This window comes from Echiichthys vipera, assembly GCF_963691815.1.
Source record: "Echiichthys vipera genome assembly, chromosome: 9".
Classification (NCBI taxonomy): Eukaryota; Metazoa; Chordata; class Actinopteri; order Perciformes; family Trachinidae; genus Echiichthys; species Echiichthys vipera.
This window is the reverse complement of record NC_139834.1, coordinates 30,775,360-30,797,159: the sequence shown is the minus strand read 5'-3', so window position 1 is coordinate 30,797,159 and position 21,800 is coordinate 30,775,360. Positions and strand designations below refer to the sequence as shown.

The window sequence follows — 21,800 nt, the reverse complement described above, 5'->3', positions numbered from 1 at the left end:
CAGGCCAACATGGCAGGTAGAGGGACAGTTTCACCCGCCAATCACAAAAGTTACCTGCATTTGGCGTGTGGGCAGGTGCCAATTTCATGTTCCTTGTTCCCGACACCAGACAGACAGTTGTGTAGTTTGAACAGAACTTTTGAAAGTCCTGCAGGGGAAACAGGCCTTTCAGTTCTCTGCACCTGCAGCTCGGAAACACCTGCAGACAGTTTTAGACAAGCTGACCCCAAAGTGTTTCAATGTCTGCATTTATGTGGGCTGACATACTGTATTTTAAGTGTGTGTGTGTGTTGTGTACCGTCAGCTGCTGCTGTATGTTTGGTTTACGTGTTTTTAATGTCTTTGAGTATGTTTAAAATAACTTTGTACCGCTGCCTTGGAAAATAGATTTCGTAAACTCAGTGGGTTAAATAAAGTTTTAAAGGTTGAATATGGAGAATGAGCAGAACACCAACACTAGTCGCAACAACAAAAAATAATTCCAGCAGTTGGGTTGCCAGGTTGGTCAGACCCGGCCCAGTAGCCTACAGGAGACCTGAGTCTGTTTGAGCCTGTTAAAACCTATCCCCTTCAGCAAATCACACCATGAAAACAAGTATTGCAGAAGAGATCTTGTACACTGAACTCAGCATCAACAGAATACTTTAGTAAAGTGTCTTCTCTCACTAACAGATATCACTACTCAGCAACAGAAACACTAGTTGATTAAAATTAGTGTTAAAAGTATTATATTTTTAGAAATAGATACTACGGAGAAACATCTAGGTACGATTGGACCAAACCAGCACAGACACACACTTACAGATTCATTCATGGACAACCAGAGTCTGAACTCTCAAAACTATCAAACGTGACTTTAGAGCAAACTAACGTTTGTGCTTCCTGGGTCCGGACGGGGGAATTGGCTCCACAGATTCCAATGAAGATGGAAACGGTTCTTTCTCATTTCAAAGTTTAAAAAAAATATGGATAAAGTCACGAAGACGGCGAGACTCTCCACCAGTCAGACGTACCTAAGTCCATCAGGGGTCTGCGGCGATGTCCCACCCGACCGTCCTGACACACAGACCCCCATCTTGTTTCTGTGCTTTGAGTGAGGCTTATTCTGTAATATGTGTTATGTTTGTTTTTATTTTTAAAAAAGTCCATTAATGGAATTTATTTAATTTGGAAAATAATCTCAATCTTTAGATTCAGGTTTAGATTCAGTAAAGTCCAAAATTCAGATTAAACTAAATGACTAAAGAGGAGGGAGTTAGCTAACGTTAGTAAAGTAAAGTCAAAAGTTCAGATTAAACTAAATGACTAAAGAGGATGGAGTTAGCTAACGTTAGTAAAGTCAAAAATTAAGATTAAGCTAAATGACTAAAGAGAAGGGAGTTAGCTAACATTTGTAAAGTAAAATCAAAGGTTTAGATTAAACTAAATGACTAAAGGAGGGAGTTAGCTAACGTTAGTAAAGTAAAAAGTTCAGATTAAACTAAATGATTAAAGAGGAGAGAGTTAGATAACATTAGTAAATAAAAGTCAAAGGTTTAGATTAAACTAAATGACTAAAGAGGAGGGAGTTAGCTAATGTTAGTAAAGTAAAGTGAAAAGTTCAGATTAAACTAAATGACTAAAGAGGAGAGAGTTCGCTAACGTTAGTAAAGTCAAACGTTCGGATTAAACTAAATGACTAAAGAGGAGGGAGTTTGCTAACATTAGTAAATTAAAGTCCAAGTTCAGATTAAACTAAATGACTAAAGAGGAGGGAGTTAGATAATGTTAGTAAAGTAAAGTCAAAAATTCAGATTAAACTAAATGACTAAAGAGGGTGACATGTCCGGTGAGTATGCTGGCCATGCAATAACTGGGACATTTTCAGCTTCCAAGAATTGTGTACAGATCCTTGCAACATGGGGCCGTGCATTATCTTGCTGAAACATGAGGTGATGTTCATGGATGTATGGCACAACAATGGGCCTCAGGATCTCATCACGGTATCTCTGTGCATTCAGAATGCCATCAATAAAATGCACCTGTGTTCCTCGTCCATAACAGATGCCTGCCCATACCATAACCCCACCACCACCATGGGCCACTCGATCCACAACATTGACATCAGCAAAGCGCTCACCCACACGACGCCACACGCTGTCTGCCATCTGCCCTGAACAATGTAAACCGAGATTCATCCGTGAAGAGAACACCTCTCCAACGTGCCAGACGCCATCGAATGTGAGCATTTGCCCACTCAAGTCTGTTACGGCGACGAGCTGGAGTCAGGTCAAGACCCTGATGAGGACGACGAGCATGCAGTTGAGCTTCCCTGAGATGGTTTCTGACAGTTTGTGCAGAAATTGTTTGTGTATGCAAACCAATTGTTTCAGCAGCTGTCTCAGTGGCTGGTCTCAGACAATCTTGGAGGTGAACCTGCTGGATGTGGAGGTCCTGGGCTGGTGTGGTTACACGTGGTCTGCAGTTGTGAGGCCGGTTGGATGTACTGCCATATTCTCTGAAGAGCCTTTGGAGACGGCTTATGGTGGAGAAATGAACATTCACTGCACAAGCAACAGATCTGGTTGACATTCCTGCTGTCAGCATGCCAATTGCACGCTCCCTCAATGCTTGTGGCATCTGTGGCATTTTACTGTGAGACAAAACTGCACATTTCAGGGTGGCCTTTTATTGTGGACAGTCTAAGGCACACCTGTGCACTAATCATGATGTCAGATCAGCATCTGGATGTGGCACACCTGTGAGGTGGGATGGATTATCTCAGCAAAGCAGAAGTGCTCACTATCACACATTTAGACAGATTTGTGAACAATTGTTGAGAGAAATGGTAATATTGTGTATCTGGAATGAATTTTAGATCTTTAAGTCCATCTCATAAAAAATGGGAGCAAAAACAAAAGTGTTGCATTTATATTTTTGTTGAGTGTATGTGTATCGATGGATCCAAGCTTGAAATTAAATGTTTGCACTTTCTGTGTATATTTTGTTGTATGTATTGTAGATAGATGGATAGATAGAATTATAGATAGATAGAAAGACATAGATCAGGGGTGGGGGACCCTGCTCCTGGAGGGCCACTGCCCTGCAGGTTTTAGGTTTCTCCCTGCTCTAACACACCTGAGTCTAACGATTTTTAAACCCCCGACAAGCTTCAGCTGCTTGATAACATCAGAGCATTAGACTCAGGTGTGTTAGAGGAGAGAGAAACCTGCTGGACAGTGGACCTCCAGGAGCAGGGTTCCATACCCCTGAGATGGATGGATGGCTGGATGAATGGTTGGATAGCTGGATGGATGGATCCCAAGCTTGAAATGAAATGGTTGCACTTGCTGTGTATGTTTTGTTGTATGTATTGTACTTGATGTGTTTTGAATGCCAACAATGTTAATAAAATGATCAAATGCATGTGGCACTTATATGTCTTGTTTTTTTTCACAGGAAAAAAAATGATAATGGAAATTCTGATAGATTGGTGACCAAAAACAGTAAATTTAGAACACTGGATGCAACTAACAATAATAATTATTGTCAATTATTTTCTCGATTAATGAATTCGTTGTTTGGGTTTAAAATGTCGTAAAAATATCTCGTTTTGTCCTCAACTCTGGCGCAAAATCTTCCCAATCCCATCTGCAGCAGCATGAGAAGAGTCCCTCCACAGAAAGCAAAGCACCAGTGGGCTCGGCCCTTTTGGACTGACTTTGGTAATCCACTTGAATGGACTTTACTATGACAGGAGCTGGTACAGGGGCCAGTAGGTAAGCCTTTAAAACACTCTATTCACACATTTCTCCTCTTAAATAAATACTATAGCATCTTCAATAATTATAAAGATATCTGATCAAACTCTACAGAAGAGTCAAACATATTTATATTTTGTATCCCAATGATCTGAAAGATTTACTTGGCCCAGAGTGAAAATACATACAATTACAATATCTGGTAGATTTGGGAGAATTTTAATACATTTGATATTCTGAGATTTTTCATATTATTATTATTAAAATACTGCTGAAACTCAAATATTCACTATTCACTTCAACTATTCAGATGATTTGTTGCTTTTTTGTTTATTTTTTAATAAATCTAATATCAGTCTGGTGACATCACCTTGGGCTACAGGAGATAGTAACTTTTAAACTAGTTTGATGTTTTATAGACCAAGCGGTTCATCAAATAATGGAGAAAACACCCTGACAATTCATTGATTAATTATATCAATCATAAGTTGCAACTTACAAACCTGGCAGAAAAATATGTCAGATTTTTAGAAGAAACAGACAACAAGCGAATGTAATGTGTTGAATGTGTAAAATGTGAATTAAAGGAGAATAACAATCACAAAGTAAAACATAATGTGACTCACACTGTAACCTGGGACACACACACACACACACACACACACACACACACACACACACACACACACACACACACACACACACACACACACACACACACACACACACACACACACACACACACACACACACACACACACACACACACACACACACACACACACACACACACACACACACACACACACACACACACACACACACACACACACACACACACACACACACACACACACACACACACACACACACACACACACACACACACACACACACACACACACACACACACACACACACACACACACACACACACACACACACACACACACACACACGTACACACACGTTACTGGTCCGTTCCCAGTGCTGGTGGTTTTCTTACCTGTTCAGGTGAGCGGAGAGTCGACCGTGTGTCTTCGCTGCTGTTTTTCCTGCAGGGCGGAGGCTCTTTAACTGCTGCCCGCAACACCTTCCTGGTTGTGTCAGGTCGGCCACGCCCTCCAATAATTTAATGCTGCATTCAGGGACTGTGGGGAAAGACAGGACGTTTGCACTTTAACTTAACTTTTGAGATTCGGATTATTAATACAAAATGTTATCAAAACAATAACATGATTTTATTATAGATTAAGCTACGCAGCAGATGATAAAATAGAAAAGAATAGCCTACATTTTATCAACTGCAACATCAGTTTTAGTTTTGTTTTTTATTTCGAACATTTGAAAGGAATAACAACATAAATAGAAATAATGTAAAGGAAAAAAAAGAAGGAAAAAAAACAAGAATAATAACAAAATCAGAATAACATTTTGTTGTTGTTGCTGTTTTTTTGCCAGTAATGAAACACAAAATAACCAACAAAATATTTAAACAGTCTAACAAGTCCGAAAAGGTTTAGTAAGAAGAAAAACTTATGTAATACTACCCCTTCTCCATTTTCAAACTTTATCGCAGATTAAAATCCTTTTAAATCTATTTCATAATATGCAGTTTCGACATTTTGCTTAGACACTTTTGTGATTATGTCTTCCTCCTTCCTCTGTGTACTTTATGAAAATTCCTCTGTTATACATCTTTTCAAACTGAATCTTGGACATTGCCTCAACTTCACACTCAAAATCCTTCACAGTCGTACTCCTCAGATTGAAATACCAACACTTTTCATTGTTGTACGTACAATAACAATTTTCAAATCTTTTCCCTCTCAGATTATATCCCCCTTCTCCATTGAAGAATAATCTTTGTAAATTACCAGGTAATACACTATTTTTTGCTTTGAACATTATTTGTGTCGTTTTTAATTCCACAATATCGATGAATTTGATTGTTTTTGACTTTTAAAAAAAATAATTTGTGTGGTCTTTTATATTCAGCTTTGTGAACTATTCTTATTGCTCTTTTTTGAAGTATAGTTAGTAACATTAAAGTAATATTTACATGAATCTATAATAAATCGCTTATCAATCAATCAATCAATCAGAGTCAATCAACCTCATTGCTCATTTGCACCTTGTTTTTGTACATATTTGTTGTTTTTTATTCTGTTCTGTTCATAACTTATTTGTCCATTCATTCGTAGTCATTCTTTTCTTTTTTGTCATTGTGCAATGTCTGCTCTACATGTCTCACCTTTAATTATGGGGATAAATACAGTTTTCTTGAATCTTGAATAATTATAATCTAATAATAGAATATTCTGCATTAAACGCAATGCTTAATACTTTATTGTTTAAGTACATGTTTTATGTTGATGCTATTGTACTTTTACTTAAGTAACATTTTTAATGCAGGACTTTTTCTTGTAACAGAGTATTTTACAGTGTAATAGTACTACTTTTACTGAGTTCTCAAGTTCTTCCTACACTGTTTACACTGATTTATACAAAATTGCATGTTCTCCCCGTGTCAGCGTGGGTTTTCTCCGGGTACTCCGGTTTCCTCCCACAGTCCAAAGACATGCACGTGTTAGGTTAATTGATTACTCTAAGTTTTAATTGCCCTTAGGTGTGAATGGTTGTCTGTCTCTGTTCGTCTCTATGTGCCCTGCGATAGACTGGCGTCCTGTCCAGCGTGGACCCCGCCTCACGCCCAATGTCAGCTGGGATCGGCTCCGGCCCCCCCGCGACCCCGACCCCGGGATAAGCGGTTGAAGATGAATGAATGAACATTTGGCAATATAACATGTTTTCAAATAAAGTTAATGTTAAAAAAAGGTCCTCCACACCTGCTTATTTCCTGCATTTTGTCAGCAAAACATTGGAGTTTTAAACCTCCAATATTGTTGTTGTCCTCACCACCGCCCCCTTCCGTCCGGCACGGAGCCCTGCATGACCTTTTATGGTCACTATCCGACATCCACCGGCTCCTCCCGCGGGCTGCAGCTGCAGGGGATAGTGTAGGAATTCCGGACACAGTGTGCTGCGGTGTGGACCCCACTTAACACCCACAGGACGGTAGTGCAGCCCCCGGAGGTCCTCAACCGGAACTTCAAACGTTACCTTCACCCCGCTGACATGGACTAACAGCGGCGGGGACATTCGGCTTCAATCCCGGGGTGAGTAATCCATAATTAAATCACTAACTACTGTTGACAAACTTGTTAGCTTGTTTGCTAACTTCTGCGGTGATGTGAGCTTAACGGTTTACGTTTTCTTAGTCGTTAGCACAACAACACATTCACACAATTAACATAAACTGTACAGCTTTAAAACTGCTGGTTAGTTTTAATGAAGTTCAAACTTTATATTCACCGTGTGTAGGTGGATGAACGGGAGCCGCGAGTGTTTTAGCTTCAACTCCACGGGGATGAGGTGCCCCAACCCCCGGGTGCTAACTTCAGCTAACGTCGGCAACGTTTGATGTCAACAACTCATATTTATAAAGAGGGTAAAATCGTTAGCTTGTTTGCTAACTTTGCACCGCTGTACATAGAGCTGATTTTAGCCGTTATATCCACAGCATCTTTATTCAAAATTAGTTTTTATTGCTGATGTAGTTAAAGTTATTGATTTTATAATGTGGGTGTTAATCAGCTAATATTAAACTGGTCATTCCTCTACGTTCAGGGACGCCTCGTAGATTTCGAATTCTTCTCTTCCTTTTCTGTTGTTGTTTTTGACCATGAATCAGTTTAAATAGCTAAGTATGTGAACACACATGATATGTTTGGCACCAGTTTTTCGTTGCTCTCAATATTAATTTTAAACTTTTAAAAAGTTGGCAGTCTCCTGTGTGCACGGGCGTAAACGCGCCGATGCCCATGCAGCAATATCTGACTGTAACAGCAATATTTAAATATCACTGACAAATGTAAATGTATTTCTTTTTGGGTGCACGTGTTGCTATTTTCTGTCCCTACATTTTATATGTAAAATTTGGTGGAATTTAAAAAGTTTTCACTTTCTCAAAATGGTTTCCTGTTTCAACCTGGCAACTGACAGGTGTTACAACTCTAAAACGGTAGTACAATGGCTGCGATGATAATTGAGATGATTATTGTTACAGGTTGCTTTACATACATGAGGCAGGTGGACATTATATACAGCATGCATACATTTATAGTTGACTATAATGATTTTTAAATAAAACCCTAATGTAATGAATGCAATATTGATTGTCTTGCACTGAGCAGTCTTGCAGCCACTAATTTAAGGTTTAATATATCCACAAATTAATTTTCCTACTTTTGTTTTGAAATGTAATGCTTAGGAGACAGACAAAAAATATAGATCTTCAGCAGTGGATCAAAACATACCAGCAAGCCCCTTTAACTAGTATTTAAACTTTTTATTTTTTAACCCTGTTTAACTGCGCCTTCCCCGTCAGTGGTCCAGATTTTTTCGCACAGTTCTTTGTCTTCTCTACCTGAGACGCCTGCTGTGTTAAACATGCTGAATCTATGACTGGAAGATCCCGTGGTAGACTGAAGCCTCGCCGTATGTTTTTGTTTTTCCTGGCTGCAGGCTGACCTAGCAAGCTGCTGCATAATTAATGTGTGACATGATTTCCATTCAGAGAGGCTTCCAGCTCTGTAACTCGAGCCAATTTTGCCTGCCGCTGAGTTTGTTTCTAATGTAGCAGCGCTATAGCTCGCTGGTCCACTAAAACTCCCCACTCTTTGGCGAACAGAGTTCTCGCCCATGGAGGCTGAAATTTGGCATGAATGTCAGAAGGGTTTATGAGGTTGGGAATGTGTAAATGAATGGATGTTTGGATGCTTGTTTTTATCTGTAGTTGGACACAGCTATACGCATGTACGTGTCCCATGGATTAAATTGAATAAATGGATTTCAGAATAATATTTAAATTTCAGATAATGGAATGTGGCAAAGATGATGATGATAATAATAATAATAATAATAGACAATAATGATAACAGTACAGACAGAAACAGAGCAGGTACAGAGAGACAGTTACAATTAGGGCTGCAACAATTACTTGAGTAACACGAGTTACTCGATCACAAAAATGCATCGAAGCAAAATCTCTGCCTCTATGATTCGTTTAATTCCTATCTCACGGCCTGTTCAGCTCAGGGATCATTGGTCCACACGGACCGTTTTTGTGAATGCACACCACTACATACGGAAAGGCAGAGAATAAGTTTGGGATCATTGTAAAAAAAAGAAGCCAAAATGTTGCAATGTGTCCACTCTTAACTAGAACTGTTCTACCTCAACAGCAGGACATCGATGATTCAGCGTCTGAGCCCAAAGCAGCCTGTTGGTAACGCCACTTCACCGAGCACCTGTTCTGGTTTAAGGAGGGCAGTTGCCGTAGTGACGGAGAAAAAGGAAGAGAATGCATAACGTTAGCTGTCCTCATGAATGTCTCCAGGTTTAGTTTTTCATTACAATGTTAAACATAACGTCACCTGATCAGTCTTTAGAGTTTTGTTTGAGTAAATGTGTCGGTGGTGTTTTGTTCGTTGCTTGTTGGCACAGTAAACAGGAAGAGAGCGAGTTCTTCCTAATAATATCTATCTCTAATTCATTTTCTAAATGAATCTATTTTTCTTTAAACCTGTTTGAATAAACATGTGACAACAACAATTTTATCACCACTTTGAATTTTAAATGGTAAATTGCCTTCAGCACGCACATCTCGTCTCTCTCCACCTCACGCACACATGCACACTCAAAAACACACACACGCTCGCACACACGCCTATTAGGTTATAATAGGCCTACCCCGGACATAATGTTTTTTTGCAAAATAATGCTAATTTTACTTATATATATATATATATATATTTGTTTTACCAATTAATCAATGGAATAATGGGCAGAATACTCAATAACAAAAAGATTCGATAGCTGCAGCCCTAGTTACAAGTAGGGGCATGGTGGCGAGGAGGGATTGGAGAATGTAGGTGGCGGCGGGTGTGATGGGGAGAAAGGGAGGGTGCGGTTGTGGAGAGCAGACAGGGGAAAGGCGAGGAGAGAAGACAGGGTAGAGGGTGGTTAGGGGTGGTGGAGAGCTTTGAAGGTGTGAGATGGTATTTTAAAGGTGACGCGTTGTTTGATGGGGAGCCAGTGGAGAGTGCGGAGAACGGGAGTGATGTGTTCATGGGACCGGGTGTGAGTCAGGAGGCGCGCAGCAGAGTTTGTGGAGGGAACAGGAGGAGATGCCAGTGAGGAGGGAGTTGCAGTAGTCAAGGCGGCAGGAGATGAAGGCATGGATGAGGGATTGAACTCTTTTAAATTATGTAATATACTTTTTAATTCAATAGAGAATCTTTTAATTGTCAATGAAAATATTTTTTATTAAATTGACCAGTTTTTTAATTATTTATATTATTATACTTGCAGCAGTGGCAGCCTCAGTCTTCAGTCTGGAGAAGGTGTTTTTCAGCAGACAGGGATAGTAGGGCCTTAAAGCGAGGATCCAGCGTTGATGCTGAATACAATGTGTCCCTCTGCACATCATATCTTAAAGACATTTCACAAATTATTTTTGTTATCACAGTATGAGGATAAACATGACATGGATACAAATATATAATTTCACACATACAAACAAAAAGGTTCATGGATTATAAATATTAACTGCTACAACTAATCAGTAAAATGAGAAGAAAATGCACATATAAAATACCAAACTTTGCTTTTGTAATGTTTTGATTTGGCCCACCACTGTCTTGAGAGAGAGAGAGCTTGGCAAACCTTGTCCTCAAGTTATTCTTTGCAGCAGCCTTTAAGTCCCTCACCATGGTGGAGTCTTCGAGGCCTCCTGCAGCAGGAAGTGAGGCAATGACGGACAGAGTTGATTGCTTGTCCTCTGACATTGCCAGTGTAGCTTCTTTCATTGGTATCAAGACCTGCACCAAATCTTCAGCAATCGTTACATCCTCCTCTGTCAGGGTGCACAGACCTTTTCATTCCTGCTCACGTCTTACGAAAGGAGAGTGGCAGAGATAGCTGGCTGTTACTCTAAAAAGCGCTTCAGCATGTCCAGTGCACTGTTCCACCTATTCGCATTGTCTACTGTGAGCTTATGCGCTGACAGTTGAAGCAGCTTCCCTCAGATTCTTTTGTTTTGCCGCAAGCGGCTTGTTAGCGTACTATGATACCTTGTCAAGTGGTTTCTGAGGTTTGTAGTATTTCTATAATAACTGACCTCTGCTTGGCAGATCTTGCAAACCACTTTGTTTTTTTTCAGCTTGTTTTTTGTTGTTTTAAATCTGAAATGGTTCCAGACGTCATACTTCAGTTGTGACAGCTTGCCTAGCGAAGTTTTACCTGCGTCTGCCATTTTTTGTATGCTACTTTTGAACGCACCGCTGCTTCATCACGCACAGGGGGATTGATCATCATGCCCTGTGAATTGATGAAATCCATCCAAAATGGATTGAGTCGATTTTTTTACCCAGCCCTAATGAGTGAGACAGTTTTGTTGGACATGGTGATTGTTGGGTGTGCGGAGGTGAGAATAGAGCTGCAAAGATGAATCAATTTAGTTGTCAACTATTTAATTTAGCGCCAACTACTTTAATAATCGATTAGTCGCTTTGAGTAATTTTTTAAGTTTAAAAAAAATGTCTCAATGTCAGCTGTCAAATATGAATATTTTCTGTTTTTTTCTCCTGACAGTAAACTGAATATCTTTGACACATTTGAGGACGTCATCTTGTTCTTTGAAAGACACTGATACACAATTTTTTACCATTTGCATACATTACATCACATTACCTTACATTTTGAAACAACACCCTCTCCGTAACAAATTACTATGTTACAGATGCTGCGCTCACCACTTGTTGCTCTGCCGGGACGTCGTATTGTCCGAACAGAGAATTTAACTGCTCTGGACTTAGACCGGGGAGAGGAGACGAGGAAATGTACAGACTGAGATATGAGAAGAGGGGCACTTCTTTGTCTTGACCATGTTTGAACTGTATCTGCAGTCCACCTGTTGTGCATGCAAATGCACACACGTGTGTCCATAAGGTCTCACAGCTGTCAAACATATCCAAAGTTATTCCTTACTCCAAAAAAGGAAATCCCTAAAAGCAAGAACTGTTGGATGATTCATGAGCCAATAACTTTAAATGTGTTCCCCCGTTATCTCTATAGACCCCGCCCCACGCCAGGCGGCGTCATGGCATCCCGGCTGCTCGACCGTCTGAAGCGCTCGTTGTTTAAAGATGGTCAGGGGACGGGACCCGAGCAGGAATCCGGAGGAGGACAGGAAGAGGAGGAGTTTAAAGAGGACCAGTGGGAGGCGGAGCTGGAGGAGGAGGAGGAGTGCGTGACCGACAGGCTCGGGGGTACTCTGTGCTTCGACGGCGGCGGGGGAGGAGCAGAGGACGGAGCGGAGGGCGAGGGGTCAGGGCTCGACAGTGACTCCGACTTCCTGGGAGAGTCGATGGAGGAGGGGCTCAGCAGCACTGGTGAGGAATCTCTGCTCATTTACAACACTCCTATGCTCGTCTACTTGGATGCATAAAACATATATATGGCATGAGGTTCAGTGTACAGTATCACTATTTCACGCAATCCTGTGATCAATCTTTAACACCTGTGTATCGTTCTGATTCCAGTTCTGCTCATTGATTCTGCTTCTTATTGAGTTCTTTTGGGGGAAAACATGTCACCAAGAAATGCATGTTTTTTTATTTTAAACCTGGTTTTATGTTGTGATGTCGTGTCGTATAGACAACAGTCCTGTGGGTGTGTCTCCAGTGAGCCACTCCTCGTCACTCCTGCTTACCCGGCAGCTTCAGGAGAGCTGGAGGAGCCTACGTGGAATCGCCAGAGGAAGCTCCTCCTCGGTTGGGAGGCAGTTGACGGACAACTTGCTGTTTGAGGTGACCGATGCCAGCGTGGTGCAGGACGGCTCCTCTAAATATGTGGTGAGTTCAAACAGCAGGGGGGGGGGGGGGGGGCAGCTGGAGGTCAAAAACACCCATAATGGATCTGTACTCTAAAACACCTGACCTCTATTGAAACTGCTTTAATGTTCCTTTCAGTACTTTTAGGGCGCACTCACACTGTACTTCCGCACCGGGCCAAAACCGTTTTTTTCAGCTAAAGCCTAGTGCGTTTGAGCAGTGTGAGTGCACCCACTCCGCGCATAACTGCGAACAGCGGGCCGTCCACGGCCCGCATGAGAGAGGTGGGCTTTTGTAGAGCCCGTTTGCACATGTACGAGCACGAGCGTGCGCATGTGTACGAGCTCGAGCACGAGCCCTACGGCGGTAGCGGTATGTGCGCCTGTTCGGACATAGAAAATGGAAGGAGGGGGGAGAGGGAGGGGAGACAAGTACCCAAAAGCACGGGGCACGGTGCGGAAGGACAGTGTGAGTGCGCCCTTAATGTCTTCTTCCTGTGAATAACAGATTGGTTGTAGGTCATGTTTCGTTGGTCTGATTGTTTGATTGACATCAATTAGTGTAGTGATGCCAGGCTATAATATAACAGAGTGTAAATATGTAAAGTGCTTCTTCTACCTGAATACGCAGAAACTCTTCAACTAAATAGTTTCATCACACCGAAGAGATTCAGCTCTTCTGTCCATCTGTCTCTCCAGCTGTACACCATCCATGTTATCCAGTCTGGAGGCAGCGACAAGACTCCAGCCATCATTACCCGCCGATACTCGGACTTTCAGCGGCTCCACGCCACGCTGCGCCGTAACCATGGAGACCAGATGGAGCACGTCTGCTTCCCACGTAAGTAGAAGTTATGTCATCTATGTTAACAGGAAGACATGGATGTTTATGTGCTCCTCAACGCTCAGATAGGCGACAAGGAGGCTTAAATGACAACATACTGCAGCAGTATCATTAGTCTGATGGTAGTCTGTTGGTACTCTGATACACTGATGGACAAGAGGAAAGAAAGGGAGGAAAGTAAATGAGCAAAGTCACAAAAAATGACTGTAGTCATGTTATTAAGAAAAAAGTCGTCATGTTACGTCGAAAAAAGTCGTCATGTAATGAAGAAATAAGTTGTCATGTTACGAAGAAAAAAGTCGCCATGTAACAAATCAAAAAGTTGTCGTGTTAAAAGGAAAAGTCGTCATGTTACGTCGAAAAAAGTCGTCATGTAACGAAGAAAAAAGTTGTCCTGTAACGAAGACAAAAGTCGTCCTGTTACGAAGAAAAAAAGTCGTTCTGTTACGAAGAAAAAAAGTCGTCATGTAACGAAGAAAAAAGTCGTCATGTTAGGAAGAAAACACTCATCATGTAACAAACAAAAAAGTCGTCATGTTACGAAGAAAAAAGTCGTGGGGTAACAAAGAAAAAAGTTGTCATGTAATGAAGAAAGTCGCCATGTAACAAATACAAAAGTCGTCATGTTAAAAAGGAAAAGTCATCATGTAACGACAAAAGAAGTCGTCATGTAACAAATACAAAAGTCGTCATGTTAAAAAGGAAAAGTGGTCATGTAATGACGAAAGAAGTCGTCATGTAACGAAGAAAAAAGTCGTCTTGTTACTAAGAAAGTCGTCATGTAACGAAGAAAAAAGTTGTCCTGTTACCAAGAAAGTCGTCATGTAACGAAGAAAAAAGTCGTCATCTTACAAAGAAAAATCTTCATGTAACGAAGAAAAAAGTCATCATGTAACGACGAAAAAAGTTGTCATGTAACGACGAAAGAAGTCGTCATGTAGTGAAGAAATAAGTCGTCATGTAGTGAAGAAATAAGTCGTCACGTAGTGAAGAAATAAGTCGTCACGTAGTGAAGAAAAAAGTCGTCATGTAGTGAAGAAATAAGTCGTCATGTTACGACGAAAGAAGTCGTCATGTAACAAAGGAAAAAGTCGTCATGTTAAAAAAGAAAAAAGTCGCCATGTAACGAAGAAAAAAGTTGTCATGTTACAATAAAAGAAGTTGTCATGTAACGAAGAAAAAAGTTGTCATGTAACAAAGAAAAAAGTCGTCATGTTACGAAGAAAAAAGTCGTCATGTTACGAAGAAAAAAGTCGTCATGTTACGAAGAAAAAAGTTGTCATGTTTACGAAGAAAAAGTCATCATGATAAACAGCCACTTCCTCTCTCTCTTCTTGGGCTCTCTTCTTCCCTCAACTCGACGCTCTTCTGTTGGATCTCATCTTCAGCCTCTTTTGGACATGCTGCCCCAACCTTCCTGAATCCTGGAGCCTCAGGGCGCACTCACACAGTCCTTCCGCACCGCGCCCCGGGCTTTAGGGTACTTGTCCCCCCCTCCCTCTCCCCCCGCTGGCCAGCCCGTTTGTACTCACACTACCTGGGCCTCGCGCAAATGCTTCTTGCCTGTCCATCACGTTACACTGTCCACACGTCACACGCATTGATTGACGTCATTGCGATGCGTCGCTTTGTTTACAAATCTTTACATAGACCTCAGAGTTTTTGCGCGTCTTGTCCGACTGTTTTTTAATATTTTCACCCGCCCAAATCTACAGTAAACACTCCACCTCCACATCACACCAACGTGAACCTTTTGCCACCATTGTTGTTGTTGTTAAATGTCCACGCATGGTCCGTCTTTTTTCGTTTCTATGTCCGAACAGGCGCACATAAACTGACAAGGCGTCATGCTCGTACTCGCACACGTGCGCACGCTAGTGCTTGTACATGTGCAAACACGCTTTTCAAAAGCCCACCTCTCTCAAACGGGCCGTGGACGGCCAGCTGGCCGCAGCTAGGCGCAGAGCGGTTGCACTCACACTGGTCAAACGAGCTAGGCTTTACCCGTAAAACCTGTTTTGGCCCGGTGCGGAAGGACAGTGTGAGTGCGCCCTCAGTGGCCTGCACAGAGCAGAGCCGTCTGACCAAACAACAAACCGGCAGAGACGCGAGTACCTGCAGTTTTCCCTACTAATAACTTGTCACAGAGAACACCTCTAAACAACACAGTGAGCTGGTCTTCTCCTGGGTATTGCACGCACTAAGGGCGTACTCACACTGTCCTTCTGGCCGGGGCCAAAACCGTTTTTTCAGCTAAAGCCTAGTACCTTTAAGCAGTGTGAATGCACCCGTTCCGCGCATAACTGCGACCTTGAAAGAGGTGGGCTTTAGCGGAGCCGTTTGCACATGTACGAGCACGAGCGTGCGCACGTGTACGAGCACGAGCCCTACGGCAGTAGCGTTATGTCCGCCTGTTCGGACATAGAAAATAGAAGGACGGACCATGCGCGGACATTTAACAACAACAACGATGGCGGTGAAAGGTTCACGTTGATGTGATGCGGAGGTGGAGTGTTTACTGCAGATTTGGTCGGAAAACAGTCGACAAGACGCACAAAAACTCCGAGGTCTGTGGAAAGATTTGTAAACGAAGCCACACACACGCGATCAATGCGTGTGACGTGTTACGGTGTGATGGCGTATGGACAGCAAGAAGCATTGGCCGCCCTGGCAGTGTGAGTACAAACGGGGCTGGGGCGCGGGGGGGAGAGGGAGGGGGGACCCTAAGTAGTACCCTAAAGCCTGGGTCGCGGTCCGGAAGAACAGTGTGAGTGCGCCCTAACACTCTGTTAACTATAACTGTATCTGAAAAGGGCACACACACATAACGTGAATTTAGACTACTGTTAGCAGCCTGCTTGCTTCTTGTGTGCCTGAAAAGTTACACCTTTTCTGCAGGGGTCCAAGCCCTCACACCCCTCCTCTTTCCCTCCTCTTTGACACACATACACATACTCACGCACACGCACACACAAACACTTGTTGTTTAGCTTTAGTTAGTTTATTGTGTGTTTTGTTTGTTGCATTTATTCATTTGTTAATAAATGTTTGTGTTATTATACTATATGTCTGTTTATTTAATATTACACAAAGATGAATGTGCCAGCCGCTTCTAAGAAAATAACTTTTAAATCCTTCAACTGAGTAAACTATTGCATTTAATTGGTTTCAGCCCTTAATTAATAGTTTATTATTTTCCATGAGACTTTTATATTAGTTATAACTTCCTTCATAACTCGAAGGTGGTGCCCCTGAGGAACTCTGGTTTAACTGGAGTCATTTTATCATAATCTTTGATAATTATTGGTGATATTTACTTGATTAATGATACATTTATTTAGTTTAATAATATCATAATCTGAACGTGAGTCAAGGCCCTATATTTAATTGGTTCTCTGAGGTTTTTTTTATAAATTAAAGTTATACATTTTTATTAAGTTTTCTTTATTCATTTCTTCTTTATCAAATATTTCATTTGATAGTCATACTTTTGATCCCATTAACCTAGAGTACCTACATTACAATAAAAAAAGTCGTCATGTTACAAACACGGAAACCTTACCACTAACTCTTTTGATCTCTGCAGGGAAGAAGCTGCGCAGGAACTTTGTGGCGGAGACGATCGCCAAGCGGAGCCGAGCATTTGAGCAATATCTGTCTCACCTGTGTTCCCTGTCTGCCCTGCGGGGGGCGCTGTGTGTCCGACAGTTCTTCTACCTGACGGACCTGCACACCGGACAGCTTCTCATCAGGTAATAACAAAAATTCCTGCGACACATTCCTAAATGTGAGTTTCTACTTTTAATCATTTTATAACATTATAAATTAAATACCTTCAAAATTGTCTCACACTCCAATGTTTCTGCTAGCTGACTTCTTCTGCTCTACACAAATGTTTGCGTAAATGCGTCTTTGACTTCTCTTCCTAGATCCTCGTCCACAGCCTCTATATTTTGAATTATTATGAATGCATCTATAAAACAAAGACTGTCTATTTTTCCGTTCATCTTTCACATATCTGTAATCAGTAATGTCAATAAAGTCCTACAGATATCCATCTTTAATCAAGGGTGAGATAAAGATGAAATCATACAAGTGGAACTTGTTTTGTGATGCTCTGATGACCCTCGATTGGGCAGAGAGCTTGAACTTTAGCCAATGAGTGAGGATAATTAAAACATTTTGACCAAAGCAGCTGGTTAGTTTGAATCACTGACATTCATTTAAAATGGAAGGTAATAGTTGATGTCGGAATGTCAGGATTAACAAATTTTGCCATTACAGTGGTTACATTACTTCACAGTTTCATAACCATAAGAACCGTGGAAGGTCTGTTATCTGTGGTGGCCAGATTGCTGCATTATTGTCCTGTGAAAACCAACCTCATTAGGTCACTTAACATGTTTGTCTAGTGTGAGAGAGTCGTCTTGACTCAGCTGAAGTGTTGAGACAAAAAGCTGTAAAAATGTCACATTCAGCTTTATATCCACCAACAAAAAGCTCCTTTAATGTTGAGCGTGGAGCATTTAGTGTGTGTCCAAAATGAGAAGGCAGTTGTAGATGGATATCCAGTTTGCAAAGCACTGTCAATATGTTCCAGTCACAATATTTAGAGAAATATAGTTGGAAGATTGTGACAAAAAAGTTGCAATATTTTGAGACATGTTGGAGAGAATGATCCAGCCTTTTCTGCTCAAGTCTGTGTCAAAAAAGTGAACTAGTGAATGGAACGTTTCTAATCTGGACCGAACCAGTTTAAACTGGGCTGTAGGAGTTCACAACGTCTTCCTGGTCACTGTCTCAGTCTGCTAGGGACACGGAGTAGTTTCCTGGATGTAACCCCAGTTCTATGAGGACGTGCTCAACCTGAATATTTTACAGAGAAAGTAGGCTGACAGGTTGTGTCCAATAAGAAACTCACTCATTAATAATCGTCATATTCTTACAGAAGACCATTTGACTTGTAATTTCAGCTGAAAATTATTTCTTAAAAATAACAGTAATGTTGCTTTTTAGGTTTTCTTTTAAATTGGTCTTCCTTTTGTCTCCTTTTATTCTGTTCTTCTCTCCGTCTCTGTGAACACGTTGGATAAATAAATGAGTCTTTAAAGTGTTTGTGGAGCTTCAGTGATTTCAGGTGTTTTCGTGTTGTTTCGTTGAGGGTGGGACGTTACCAGGAGGCTTTGGGTCCACTGCTCAACGCCAAGAGACTGCAACAAAAACTGGGTTGGGCAAGTTACTATGACAACCAGGCTCAGGCCCCTCCTCTGCCATCCTCCCATTGGTTCTTTACCCTGGTGGGGCTGTCGTGCTGTTTCCAGGAAGTGGACCAGCTGGAGGAGTCCCGGGATCACTGTGACGACGCCCTCCGCGTCCTGACCCCCGCCCACACTAACACAGAGGACAGGCCCCTTCCACTCCAAGATAAGCCTCACACACAGACGCAAGATGCGTCACCGCAGCGCCTCGACAGGCCACACCCCCTCCTACTGCCACTGTTACAGGCGGTGGTGCGGTTGTCGTGGCAGACAGGAAAAGACAAGCGGCAGTGGGAGGAGCTTCTGCAGCACCTGGAGGAGCAGAGGGTGGGGCTAGACAATCAGCAAACCATCAAAGAGTTTCTGGTCAAGCACAACCTGCAGGAGAGCGAGGGGGAGGGTTAGAACAACACACACACACACACACACACACACACACACACACACACACACACACACACACACACACACACACACACACACACACACACACACACACACACACACACACACACACACACACACACACTGCAGAGTACAATCACTACGCTGCATCATGAGTGCTGAAGAAAAAACATCTGAGATGAAATATTATATTTTAAAAAAGCTGTAATGTGGTGAGAAAAATGTCTTAATTTTACAAGAAAAAGTCAGAATATTTCAGGAATAAAGTCGTGAAAATTATATTTTATCACAAGGAATTTTTTTGCAACTTTATGATAAAATAAGTTAAAATTGCGAGCAAGAAGTTAAAATATGACATTATATTATATTATATTCTTCCTGCCTGTTATATATTTGATATATATGACTTCTAGGAGCATAAGTACCACCTGGGTCAGCATCGACAGGCCTGTAGCAAGTCACTCCTGTGTTCATTTGAGTCCTCGAGACAAACTAAACAGAAACCAAATCAAAGAAGACGCAAGACTCTGCTCAGAAACCATCAGCTGCTAGATCATACTGCAATAATCAACTCACTAATGAGACAACCGTCTCAGTTACTGAAAGAATCTGAGGCTCCACCTCCAGGACTCTTAAGCACTTTTCTATGAAAATGTTTTTATTGCACTTTTTATAAAAAACACCATAAATTAGCATCTTGGATGTTTTCATGTGGTGAAAGTGGGGACTTTAAACGGAAGCTTTGGCTGTTGCCAGTATATATTAATCAACAGGCATTCGTGATCACTCAATAGGTTCATATTTTCTGCTGCTTTTCAGTGGTCAAAGCAATTCTTCCCTTTCTGGCATGTCTCACAGCACTTAGTAAAAATGTGGCCATGATCAACGCCAAACTCCACCCTCCTCCCCCTACTGACCTCTGACGCTCCCTCCTCCCCCGACATGTGCGCTGAGAAAGTGAGCAGCTCAAGTGAAACGGCTGGTTTGTTTACACTAACACTGATACTAACGCTAATCAGAACTATAGTAAGTGGTAAGTGATAGCATCTGGATGCTGCGTTATCACTGTAATGCTGCGTTCTAGGATCAGTCAAAGCAAAAGTTCCTGTCCAGCAGAAACTCCTCCACCATCTCATCTCTTTTTAGCTCCAGATGAAGCTGCATCAGCCTCCTCCAAACCCGGAAAGCAGAGTCCATGTTGACTGGTGTCTCGCCTCTTCAACCATCAGTTCTGCGCTGTTCCTCGCTCTCTCACAGACCGTTCTGTCGCTCTCTCTCACAGACCGCTCTGTCGCTCTCTCTCACAGACCGCCCTGTCGCTCTCTCTCACAGACCGCCCTGTCGCTCTCTCTCACAGACCGCCCTGTCGCTCTCTCTCACAGACCGCCCTGTCGCTCTCTCTCTCACAGACCGCCCTGTCGCTCTCTCTCTCACAGACCGCCCTGTCGCTCTGCAGAGAGGCGCCATTTAAGCGGTGACAGCGGGAGGAAACTGGAAGGGACGCTGTGACGAGGACAGGCAGGAAGCTCGACCAATCATTTAATTCTGTCCTAATAAAAATAAAACAAAATTTGTCAGACTTTTATTAGAAATATATGATTAGTTGAATATTGATGAGTTTCAACACCTGGTGGATTTATTTTATATTTTAGTGTGCCATATGCCCAATTAGGAGCATTTTAATATAACAAAAGAAAAGTGTAAACATGCCAAAAAAAGGGAAGAACTGCTTAAAATCTGTGTTTTGGATCTGGTCACTGTGGAGGACCCATCTGCTGAGTGGAGAGGATGACTGGATAAGGGATAAAAATAGATAAGAGTTCACATCAGCGGGAAAAATGTAAAATGCTTTATTTTTTTTATCCTGATAGACAGGGATGAGACAGAGTCATTAGCACAGAATTGACTTAACACAAAGGGAATCAGACTGCATCCACACCACTGTGTTTCTGTCCTCTGCGTTCTCGCCTGGCATCCACACTACTTCATTTCTGAGCCTTTAAACGGAGACGTATGGAAACGCTGCTGAGCATGTTTTAGTTTGAAAACTCCGGGGTTGTGTTTTAGCGGCCGTCCACACAAAGAACTGTAACTATAACGATAACGATGTGAATTTGTGTGAATTTCAATTTCAATTTCAACAAGCTTTATTGGCATGACTGTGGTTCACAATATTGCCAAAGCGTACAGAATTACAGAAAAAAAGTAACAATAATGATGATGATGATAATAATAACAACAATAATAATAATGATGATAACAATAACAACAATAATAATAATAATGATGATATCAATAACAATAATAAGCAGCATATCAGTGTGCAGGTCAACTCATGTGGAGGAAATCATGTCAGGTGTTGTTGTGCAGGTCGTCTCTTCTCCTGTGGCAGGCGTTCACATATCTCGCTGCATCTACAGCAGTGCCACTTTTTTCTCCCAGTAAATGTTGTAGCTTTTCTTGGTCGGATAGTTTGGGGAAGTTTGGGGTTGAACCTGTGATTTTAGTGTATATCAGGGTTCTGAGATCAGTGTATGTGTCGTAGTACAACAGGAAGTGTTGCTCTGTCTCCACCTGTCTGTGTGGACAGAAGCGAC

General features: G+C 41.8%; 2 protein-coding genes across 7 annotated transcripts in view; one reads left to right on the top strand and one right to left on the bottom strand.

Moving 5' to 3' along the window:
- The window catches only part of LOC310951693 (deoxyribonuclease-1-like), a 39,112-nt gene extending 34,300 nt beyond the window's left edge, over window positions 1–4,812 (bottom strand). For 2 of the 5 annotated variants that reach the window (XM_083920051.1, XM_083920055.1), the window contains exon 1: window positions 4,747–4,812. The gene's annotated coding sequence lies outside the window, so the exon portion shown is untranslated. Of the gene's footprint in view, window positions 1–54; window positions 200–2,360; window positions 2,519–4,746 lie in introns of all 5 variants that reach the window. The other 3 variants (XM_083920053.1, XM_083920052.1, XM_083920054.1) reach the window with 3 other exon arrangements.
- Window positions 4,813–6,769: 1,957 nt separating this feature from the next.
- Window positions 6,770–19,217, top strand: snx21 (sorting nexin family member 21). 2 transcript variants are annotated; one of them, XM_083919853.1, is made up of 7 exons: window positions 6,770–6,919; window positions 7,125–7,251; window positions 11,940–12,256; window positions 12,522–12,718; window positions 13,396–13,537; window positions 17,127–17,292; window positions 18,702–19,217. In XM_083919853.1, the coding sequence occupies exons 3-7, from the start codon at window positions 11,965–11,967 to the stop codon at window positions 19,201–19,203; spliced, it is 1,299 nt and encodes a 432-aa protein (XP_083775979.1). In that variant the 5' UTR covers window positions 6,770–6,919; window positions 7,125–7,251; window positions 11,940–11,964; the 3' UTR covers window positions 19,204–19,217. The 2 variants fall into 2 exon arrangements, with proteins under 2 accessions (XP_083775979.1, XP_083775978.1); XM_083919852.1 differs by lacking the exon at window positions 7,125–7,251.
- Window positions 19,218–21,800: the final 2,583 nt, after the last annotated feature.